We start from the raw sequence: 12,008 nt of genomic DNA on the forward strand, positions 1-12,008 counted from the left end.
TAGGAATTGCAAAAATCACAGGGATGGTGGCCTGCTGGGGTCAGCAGACCACCATGTCCGTGATTACTTTTAAATAAAGCAATCTTTTATTTGTAAAGCTTCTAGTTTTCCTTAAAGGAAAATGGGCTGCTTTACAAAAAGAAAAATGAAAAGTTTTCCTTCCATTTTTTGGTTCACTGATAGAATATCGACCCCCAAAATATCCCATACACAAATATCGAGTTATAAATATCAATGTCAAAAATATCAACATACTATATTTATAATGGTAAGTACAAAAATATTGGAGAAACAAAATATTGATGTAAAAAATATAGTTGTACAAAATATCGATTTTAATATATTATAAAAATAATATTAAACATATTAAATAATAAAAGTAACTTTAAAAAATGAAATTAGATTTAATATACATTTTAACAAATATAGCAAATAAATGTAATAATTTTTTTAAACATACGTATATAAAATGAAATATATATATGTTTACCTTAAAACAATTAAACTATTTATTTTAATTTATTTTACAATTGTATATATATGACAATTTACAAATATATATCTATACATACACCAATAACATAGAATCTAATAAAAACGTATAAATTAAAACAATAAACTATTTAAAAGTCTGTAAACTTAAATTTTCCACTTCGATAAGTATAACAGTAGGTACATTGTTGGATAGTGGAGCGGTATAAATTACTATTCAATCTCCAGCGGGTGCAACAGTAGGAAAAGTGTTGGATAGCAGAGGGGTAAACATGTCTATTCCCACTCCAGTGAGTGCAACAGTAGGGAAAGTGTTGAATAGCGGAGGGGTAAAAATGACTATTCCCACTTCAGTGAGTGCTGCAGTAGGGAAAGTGTTCGATAGCGGAGTGGTAGAAATTAGTATTCTCACTCCAGTGAGTGCAACAGTAGGGAAAGTGTTGGATAGCAAAGGAATAAAAATTTACTATTCCAACTCCAGTGAGTCCAAGAGTAGGGAAAGTGTTGGATAGTGGAGGGGTAAAAATTATATTAGCACTCCAGTGAGTGCCACAGTCAGACCCTCCAGCTTATCGCGATCTCGTGATTTGCAAAATAATCGCGAAATTGGCTAATGACCGCGATGACCGCGATGTTTGCCTTTTTGGCCGCGAAAAAGGTCTCTTGCAGGCATCAAAAAAAGATGGTGACATCTTACTGGCTGTACGCGTCTACATCACTACGTGGAGCCGTTCAGCTGCAATAGCCGTCTGCTTATTCCTGCGGCATTAAGGGAGCTGTGTCCGTGTGCTTTAGAAGAAGATGCGAGTCTCCGAAAATGTCGAGCAGTGCTTGCCTTTCACCTTCAGAAAGTGCTCTTTACTTGTACAAATAGAGTTTTGAAAATCATACGGACGACGAACATTAGGCTGAAATCACAGGAGGTCCGTTCGTAATGTCAAAGAAATCCACCAAGCCGCTGAGTATCTAAAAGTGGAGGAAGTCATCTCTAAATGTAAAATGAAGATGGAAGCCAGTGCTGGGATTCCCATCCATGCCACCCCTGAGATGCCTGAGCTTGAAGCTAGCGCCGACTTGCCGCAGCAGCCTTGCTTTCTCCATTTTGGAGATCAAAATAACAAGAAGTTGGACGGTGCTTGCACAGATGTCCTTCGCTTACAAACAAAGAGGCTAATTTGGAAGAAAAAATCGTCCCTAGCCCGGAAACGAAAAAGACTCTTCAGTGTTCACAAAAAGCTACAAAACAAAATTGCACAGCACCACCAGAGGGAAACACATAAAAACTCTTCGATAGAAATGCTAATGGATGCCAACAAACTATCCTCCGAGATAACTGAACAAGCTGCACAAGTGAATGACGACTTGGAGTTACAGTTCGCATCTGCGTTTGAAAGTGAAACTTTTTTAACACCAGACATTGCAGGTCACCCTACCGCAATGAAACACGAACACGCAAAGCCACAGAGCTGTGCTCTGAAAGAACACTGCTTTTCAAACACAGACTATGCAGAAAGCGTCTTTGACCTGGAGGGCTCAGAGAAGGACATAGAAGGAAAGTACTCAAAGACAAGGCCCATATGCAACACTTGTGGCAAGGTGTTTTCTGAAGCCAGCAGCCTACGACGGCACATGCGAATTAATAAGGGAGTGAAACCATATGTATGCCACCTCTGTGGGAAGGCTTTCACTCAGTGTAACCAACTGAAAACCCATGTCCGAACTCATACAGGTGAGAAACCATACCAGTGCGACTTGTTTGATAAAGGCTTTGCCCAAAAATGCCAGCTTGTTTTCCATAGTCGTATGCACCACGGTGAGGAAAAGCCATACAAGTGTGATGCATGCCATTTGCAATTTGCAACATCCAGTGATCTAAAGATCCATGCCAGAAAAGACAGTGGTGAGAAACCATACGTTTGTGATAGATGTGGACAGCGATTTGCTCAAGCTAGCACCCTGACATATCATGTTCGAAGACACACGGGGGAAAAGCCTTACATATGTGATACATGTGGGAAAGCATTTGCGGTCTCGAGCTCTCTTATTATCCCCTTCATTTAACTCCAATATTATCCTAGCTAATAGCATACTTGGAAACATAATTAGGAATCCACACTCAGATACAGGGACAGCATATCAAGCAATTCCTAACTGTAACAGGTTTCAAAAAGACACAGGCACTTCTCCTTGGATACAACCCTAAAGGAACTTAAACCTCAACATCACACTGTCCCGAACACAGGTTACTTTCATAGTTCTTCTAAAATTGTACTTCAGTTTGTTTTACACCCTGACAACTTTCTGGTCCTTCCTCATCTTACTCACATGCAACTTCACTTTTTTTGCCCCTCTTTATCCAACATGGATACAACTGGGGGTTTGATTTCAAGCGGGTAACACATCAAACATCTTTTTAGCTATGACAGCATGCAGCATCACAGAACGCAACCGTCTCTTCCACATCCATCTTTCTGATTTCTTCCTACCGCATCTGACATTCTCCATAAACCCCTTAATAATTACTGTAAAAAATCGAAGCCACTGACACAACACCCTCAAATGCTAAAAAAATAGCTATTAAAGGAAGGATGCAATCTGACCAGGGAATACACTAATTCCAATTCGGAGTTCACTGTGCTACCAAATTATGCATTAATCATGACCGAGACCAGGTAATTTAAAGGAGGCAAATAAAAACCGTTCAAATTGTGAAGGTCAATGTACAATGTCATCTCACCCGAACCTTTATGTTATTACCCAGCCGTATGGTGCTCAATTTACCCACCTCAAAAATGTATGTGGAAGTCTGTGTCGGCACTGCCAGGACTGAACCTGGTCTGCACAACGATCTTGGCACTGGGTGTTTTCTCGCAGCAGTATTTTACCTAGCAGAAACTACTCCCAGGTCTGGCTTTAGCGCTGGTGGGCGCCCTGATGCCACAGTTTTTTGGGCGCCCCCTCATTGACCTCCTTCTGCACGAATTCCTTCACTACCAAACAGTGCTTAATTTGTAAAAAAAAAAAAAAGAGAAGTGCCAGGGCCCTCGTCAGATGGCCACTGCAGCTTGCACCATCCCGTACCCCTGTCAGCGCCTCCAATGTCAGAACCAACACACTACCGAACATCATACCCTAAAAGTGACACTGTTCAGATTATTATAGACCCCCAAATCTATAGGATTCACTTGGGCTGCTGGTATTAGTCCATTTTAAAGAATATTGAATGAATAAAGAATAATGCTCTGTTCCTCTTGAAAGCAGAAATACATCACCAGTATGTGGCAGACTGTCATCAGTGCAGATGTTGACAATTAGGTGCCGGTGCAGAGCACTGGAAACCACTGGCTCAAATTAAGCCATGCTACTACCCTCCAACAGTGCCGTTCCCATCTCCATAGCCCCTCTCTGACATACATTTCATTTTTATAGCCCTACTCATAGTTCACTCACTATTAGTTCTGCCATCTCCATGGCACACATTCTTTGCAGCAGGCAATGCATCTCCACCAACTACCATCCTGAGCACTAGGGCGCCTGGTGAAGAGGTTTCACGCCTCATGGGTCCAGGAGGTAGCAATGTCCCTGCAGGGATGCATACATGGGCACTAAAACAGTCCAGGGTGAAATAGGGCCCCCTCTTACGAGGTTAGGATTAGAGCTGTGCTTCAGTAGACCTGCAAGCACCTTAAACATGCCTACTTCAAAGTGGAATACTCTGCTACAATAGTTTCCATTGGTTTAAGGCTGAAAAAGAATGATTATGAGTAAAATAAAGTGCCGCAATAATGCCGCTAAATTTCCATTTTTGTGCCGCTAGATTTCCATTTTTGTGCCGCTAAATTTCCAAATTTATGCCGCAATAATCTGGGGGGTCTGCACAGTAAGGAAAGTGTTGGATAGCGGTAGGGTAAAAATTACTATTCCCAGTCCAGTGGGTACAACAGTAGGGAAAGTGTTGGATAGTGGAGGGGTAAAAGTTACTATTCCCACTCCAGTGAGTGCAACATTAGAGAAAGTGTTGGATAGCGTAGGGGTAAAAATTACTATTCCCACTCCAGTGAGTACAACAGTAGGAAAAATGTTGGCTAGCGGAGGAATACAAATGACTAGTTCCACTCTAGTGAGTGCAACTGTAGGGAAAGTGTTGGATAGCAGAGGGGTGGAAAATACTTTACCCACTCAAGTTAGTGCAACACTAGGGAAAGTGTTGGATAGCGGAGGGGTTAAAATTAATATTCCCATTCCAGTCAGTTCAAAATCAAACCAAATATCACCAACACAAAATATTTAAAAATATATATAAAATTAAGAATATATAAAAATATTTAAAAAAGATAATCATAATGTTAAATATATATGACAAATACCTAGAAATATTATAATAAATACATATTAAAATAATTAGCAAACATATATTTTTAATTAGAAATTATGTATAAAGAAACATTAATTTGTATATAAATGTAATCATTTTTATTTCTGACCCTATAACACCTCCATAATTAACATAATTAACTATCTATTAAAGAAATATTATGAATTATAAAAAAAGTAAAATAGATAAACATTCATTTACTCCCTACAAGTTACACCTATAAAACCAAAACTCACACACAAAAAAACAATTACCCTAATCAATTATCAATTGATGAATTATTTTAATTATCAACTAATTATTAATTCATTAAACATAACTTACTTTCCCCCCTCTACCCCTATAAACCCCTATAAAACCCAAAACATGCCCCCCAAAAATGACACAATTAACATAATTAATAACCAATTAATTAATAATAATTAACAACCAATTAATAACTGCTTAATAATAAATTACTTGCCACAATTAGCACTATAAAATCTAAATTAAATAAATATAATACATTTAAAAAAATCATTAATTTATGATAATTAAATACTTCACACCCTTCACCCATACAAACCCCACTACCCGCTCCTAAATGCAATATCACAATTACCATAATTAATTATTAATAATTAACATTAATTAACAACTAATTAATAATTAATAATAAATTACTTTCCACACTATAAAATCTAAATTAAATAAATATTACTAAATACAAAATAATCATTAATTTATTATAATTCGATTACTTCCCACCCTATTCCCCTATAAACCTACAACGCACTACGAAACTAAAAAAATGCTACATTTAATAAAAATAAAATTGATAACTACTAAAAATTTAACCTAGATTTAAAACCAAAAACAATACTTCTACAAAAAAAATTTATTACATACAATTAAAATACATGCTAGATTACATAACACTACTTGTATCGATATTTTAAACAACTATATTTTTGCAAACAATATGAATGACTTCGATATTGTTAAAAACTATCTTTCTTACCTTTAAGTTGATATTCTTGACCACTATATTCTTGGTTTCGATATTTCTGTGCCACAATATTTCCAACTCAATATTTATCGATATTTCCAACTTGATATTCTGTTTGCATACCTAATTGTTTAAGAGCAGGCAGGGGTCTGTGGGACCACTACCTGCTTTTAAAAAATGCTTTTACAAACATTCACAAAGGGGAAGGGGGTCCAGTGCGACCCCTTCCCATCTGCAATGGGTTACCACCTACATGAAGTGGGTGGTAAAATGCAAATGTTTTACAACCGCATTTCGGTCGCAAAACATTCATGCATAACAATGCATAACAATGCAATTCGTTATTAGGAAGGGACGCCCTACACAAGCCCCTTCCTAATACCGAATTGCAAACTTAAATTGCGATTCGTAACATGTTACCAAATCGCAATTTGGGCTTGTTACCCTTTTTTTCGTTCGCAAAGAGGCCGATTTGCAGAATCGGCCCTTTTGCGAATACAAAAATAGTTGATACATGTGGTCCTATATCTTTTCTATGCTAGAAGGGAGCACATCAACAAATTGTGGGAAACACCTTTTATCTATCTGAGTTGCCCCTGAAAGGAGGGATTTTTCACTGCCCTTCGGCTGAGAGAATGAACGGTTCTGAGATAATAACTCTGGGGGACTCAGTTCTTGGTTTATGGGACATTTGTGCTAGCAGTACATCAACTTTTAGGAGATTTAGATTCAGAGCCTCAGATACACGACCTAATTGCAGGCTATACGGTCCTTTGGTCATGATTGTCAATTGCTTTCTTGGCTTTGCAGGTAGATGATCGTTATGGTCTCTGATGGTTTGCTGACCCTGCATACCCGGTGGGAGAACATGCTAGGAAGGCCATTCTATGGGAAGGAATGGTAGCAGACCTGGATTTAATTTACCTCATCTCCAGAAAGGCATGCTCTCGTTGAAGTAGAGTTCACCCATGTGGTTTGGAGCTGCCTAGTGATTGCTCGTATTTGGCTTAGGGTTACATCAGAATTAGTGGGAACCCTGGACAGACGGATGCTCCAAACTGTAAAAAACTGGGAAAAAAAGCTTGTGTGGCCAGCAAGCTTTGAGTTAGGCTGGCAACACATTCCTAGATTTGGCCCCGGGTAATGCTCACAAGGACATTGCATTCCATTGGAAGTCTCAGACGGTCCACCACACAGCAGGTTGAAAGCAGAAATGGAGAACTGAGCGCTTGCAGAGGGGGCTGCCTTGCACTTGGAGGAATATACGGGATGATTATAAATAATTCAAGATATCCTAAAGGGAAACTAGTGCAATTCAAAAGCCAATCATGAATCACCCTCAGTTATTCGGTGTTATTTTTCCCTTATGAGGTATCAAAATCAATTAAATAGTCCTACTAACAACAATCCCCACTCATATCTTTCTTTATTAAATTATCATACTCTTGTTACTTTTGCATGTAATATATATATCTATATACAAATTGAGATGATTGCATGGAATGTGTTACTTATCATGTAACATTTAATAAAAACAGTAGGCCTGATTCACAAAGGTAAACTTAAATGTTTGAGTAAGTTTACTATTCACAAAGGTATTTTATAAGCAGTATCTTTATGACAGCGGAGTTTCTGCACATGGAAAAATAGGACTGTCCTATATTTGTGTGTGTGGGCCCTCCCCAGTCAAAAAGATACTACTCATAAAATACCTTTGTGAATAGCAAATAATTGTAAACTTGCCCGAAATGTGAATTAGGACATGAGTGCAAAACACAAATATATGATACATTGATCACAAGACTATATACAATAAGTTACAGTCCTTGTGCAGAGATATGATTTGATGTAGACCAGGATAATGAGATCCTACTGGTTTGATCAAGAATGAGTTCTGAATATAACTCAAGTGAACCCTTAATTAGTCCTTTGTTTATGAACACCCCATTGCTAAGTTCCAGCGTCCACTGCTATATGGAAGGTGGGCTTCAATCACAAGGTTGATTTGTTTTGGCCCCCTTAATTCCTTTCTATTCGTCTCATCAGGACAAAACAAGGACCTATGATATAAATATACCAATTAATGGAACTCACTATATATTTATAATGGATAGGAAGGAGGGAGAGGCAGAGATGTGCATAGGATGGACAACAACGGCCATCAGTGATTATTCTTCACATAACGCCTGGGCTCTAGGGATATACTCACGATGGGAAAACAGTGAGCCGTGGTTAAAAAATAAGAAAAACATTAGTAATATATATACAGAAGAAAAGTGCAATATACTTTACATTCTATGTACAAATAACCCATCATCAGTTATACAAACGCATTGGAATAAACAAGTACCGGTGTACAGGCTTGACAATGTCTATCACAGTCATGAAATTGTAAAACTGACATCTACTGTTTTATTCAGTTTCGAGCATCAAGGAACGTTTCTCTGTGTCTTATTACTCAGGGATGGCAGTCAGCTGTTACAATTATGATTGAAGATTACATGACAAATCTTCCTTCAAGCTCAGAGTACTGAGACTAGAGCAAATATCCTATGTATCAAGTTTCAATATTCCTACGTCCATTCACGGAGGTCCTTGACTTTTAAATCGATAGGCTTATAAGAGAATTGTTACATTTTAATATCTTCTGATTAAGAAATGGTTCAAAACATAAACTCCATGAGACAATTTCTCCAAATAACAGTGGATTCAAAATTCTTACTTCAACCAGATTCTCATTTCTGCTAATAAGGCCTAATCAATGTGTGACAGCAAGAGCCTTTTGTGCCAAGAAAAGACATTCGCTTTGTTACCAAATAAATGATGGCTAAGGGCTTTATTACGAGTCTGGCTGTCCACGGACTGCCAGACTCACTGGGCCACAGTAGTGGTGTCTTCCGACTGCCCCATTACGACCAGGGTGGTCGGGCAGACCTGGGACTACCACAACCGACAGGGATCAGAGATCGCTAGTGGTTGCCCGACGGTATTGAGGCCGCAATATGCTTGGCAGGGCCGCTGTGATACGCCAAGCAAATTATGAGTTTCCTCACCACCACACTCTTCATGGTAATGCAACTGCCATAAAGAATGTAGCCATGAGGAAACAAAGGGGGCCCAAAGGGACCTCTGGTGCCTCACATGTGTGGGTGCACACCCTGTGTGCATGCACACCAGTACCTGCACGACATGGACTGCAGTAGTCCATGCTGTGCAGCTAATGTCTTTAACATTCCCATTGTGGCGCCTATTTCACAGGCACTGCCCTGGGAATGCCAATGAACCGCCCGCCAGACAGGAGAAAACTACTAATCAGGCAGGCTGTATGTACATGAGTTTGGCGGTGCGGTAGCGGAGCGGTCCCGCCCCTGAACTACCAAACTCATTTTAAGGCACTAAGTCACTTTTAGCAGAATATTTAATCAGGGTGTATAAAGGACTTTGCAAGCCCCCTAGCCACAAGTATTGTGTGCCAAAATCACTGAGTGGCCGTTTATGTTGTGGGATCACCCACAATTTTCAAAGGTGAGCATCAGCTTCCACTGTACATTCATGCAAATCTGGTAGTCACTGAATAAACAAATATATTGATTTTCTGATAATAAATAACAGACATAGCAAACAGAGCTCCAAAAAGAAGAGTACAATATGTGGTCCTAGATGGCATGTCTGAAAACCTTGACTGGTAGACAAGGCATGTGATTCATTGAGAACTGAACAAACTTTGCTCCATACTACCCTGCCCACCATGATCTGATGTATACATTATGATATACAAAGGGAACTGTTGAAGCACATTGAATGAGGGCTTTCTGACATAGAATCAATATCACTGTACAAACAGACCACTAGCATAAGTTACCCATTCCAAAATGTGCATGGAATATATATGGGACAACGTTAAATTTACATGTATGGCTATAGTATACTATTTTTGCTTGTTGCTAAAAAACTTGTTGGTTTATGTATGTTGAATGTGTGCACAGCACACTGCACTGTCTCTAGGCACTAAGAAAACATTGAGTGCTAGTGTAGCAAAATCATCTTTCCTGCTTGGTCAACCTAGAATTTATACCTTTTTCTGCGCCCTATTATTGCTGAGGATCTATGCACAGTTACACTGCTAATCATTGCCCCTGTGAATTTGCTCTCCCCCAAACGATACTGTAAACTTTTTTTACTCAGTAGCTACATGTCTGCTGTGGGCTGCATTGTGTATTTACACCACTCACATATATATCAAAGGTATGTTGCTTCCATGATCCCCATTGTACTCTGTCTGGGCTGCAGTTTACAAGCAATGTGGAAGACACATTTCAGGGGAAAGTGTATTTTACAATAGATAAGTCACCTTTAAGGTGTTCCTTGTTGCAGACATGGCTAAGTGCTTTATATATATAACAATAGAGCATGCAACATATTGGAAACATTCCCTTAGATTCATCAAGCATCCATTTTGCGATTCCTTATTTGCGAAAAATAAGGATTCGCTAATAAGGAATAGCAAAAGTCTATGCATGAAGAACTCGCTAAAAAAATTAGAGATTTCTTAAAATTCCTTAATTGCGACTCACAAATTGTGAGTCGCAATTAAGGAATACCTCCCCATTCATTCCTGTGGGCCTAAAGGCCCATAGGAATGAATGGGAAGACAATCTCAAATTGCGATTCTCAATTAGAGAATTGCAAATTGATATTGCAATTTCAAGGGTGCCAGGGTGTCAAAAGGACACCCTGTTGCACTCCTGAAATCTGCATATGGGTACATCTTGCACACACACATGCCCTAAGGGCATGTCTGTGTGTAAAATGGAACTTTGAAAAATGGACTTCAGTGCATTTTTCAAAGTTTTTGCAAATTACCATGAAGTTCAACTTCATGGTAATTTGCTCCCCCTATTAGCGAAATCGCAATTTTTTTTAACTTTAATGCATTGCATTTAAGGAATCTCAATTTGAGATTCCTTAAATGCAATAGCAATGTAAGTAATTGCAAGTTTGCGATTTCTTAAATTGAGATTTTTGCATTTGGGATGATGCATCCCAAATGCAAAAATACCGGTCGCAAAGGGGCAGATTCTGAGAATCTGCCCCTTTGCGAGTGGTTTTTAGCTTGATGCATCTATGCCAATATGCCTTCAAAATGAATAGTTGTTTAAAAAGTGTTTTTATTGCATGTACAGCTATATACCAAGAACAGGCCTAGCATGGATTTTCTATCTCCACCTTAAAAAATGCTACAAAAGTGATTTATAGTTCTTTTTCACTTGTTTGAAAACATCTAATTCAAAGTTTAAAGCAGAATGTTTATAAATTTAGTGTAAAAGTAATTTTAAGAAAGTATGCTGTGAGCTGCTTGAGAGAAAACTGATTTAGAACCAGTTTGTCTCTCAAACCTATTCTGGAGAATTACAACAGATTCCTGGCTGCTTGTTAATGTCCTTGCTCCAGGTGAACAATGGTTTCTCCTTTGTCCCCAAGAAAGCAAGTTTGTTGTCAACAAATGATCCTCAAATGAGAGTATTCATTTGGAAAGGTGACAAGAACAGTTGGCAAAATGAAGGACATCCTTAACACTTATTTTGACTAGATAAAGCAAGTTAATGCTGGCATGGATTGAGCCCATCCATTCCTAGAGCCATTCTAAGCTCTCTGGCTCAGACCCCACCAGAGGGGAAACCCAGTTTCGGCCATGGCGGAGGTGAGGGCATGTATCACAAATTATTTAAACAGGGGATCCTAGGGAAAATATTTAAAGGCCAAACAATCTTCTATTCCTAACTGAACACAATATAACAAACAAGAAAATGTTCATCTGGAAAACAACAAAAAATCATACAGCAACTGACTAAGAAGTGTTGGTCAAAGAGGTCCCTTAATAAGGACTGAATCCCATCAACCCACCGTGGTGGCAGGTCTCATCATCTGGGATCTCCTCTTGACTACAGATAATTATGCAGCCTAGAGCTACACCCTTCTCAACATAGAGAGGGAGCTAGCAAAATGTTTTAAAGTGGCCTAAAATAGTATCCAGTGTGTTCCCAGAGATAGGTGAGATCGAAATTAAGTTCTATGAAAGGGTGATAGTGATGATTGCAGTGCATCTAAATAGATGTGTGAAGTAGTGAAGGTTAAAATTGACTAACAGGATAC

The 12,008-nt window shown here is 38.7% G+C and overlaps 1 protein-coding gene across 1 annotated transcript; it reads left to right on the forward strand.

Moving 5' to 3' along the window:
• The first annotated feature begins 1,114 nt into the window (after positions 1-1,114).
• LOC144820138 (myoneurin-like) lies at positions 1,115-2,553 on the forward strand. Its single transcript, XM_078677770.1, has 2 exons — positions 1,115-1,125; positions 1,413-2,553. The coding sequence occupies exons 1-2, from the start codon at positions 1,115-1,117 to the stop codon at positions 2,551-2,553; spliced, it is 1,152 nt and encodes a 383-aa protein (XP_078533896.1).
• The last annotated feature ends 9,455 nt before the right edge of the window (positions 2,554-12,008 follow it).

This window comes from Lissotriton helveticus, chromosome 2_1 (genome assembly GCF_964261635.1).
Source record: "Lissotriton helveticus chromosome 2_1, aLisHel1.1, whole genome shotgun sequence".
NCBI lineage: Eukaryota > Metazoa > Chordata > Amphibia > Caudata > Salamandridae > Lissotriton > Lissotriton helveticus.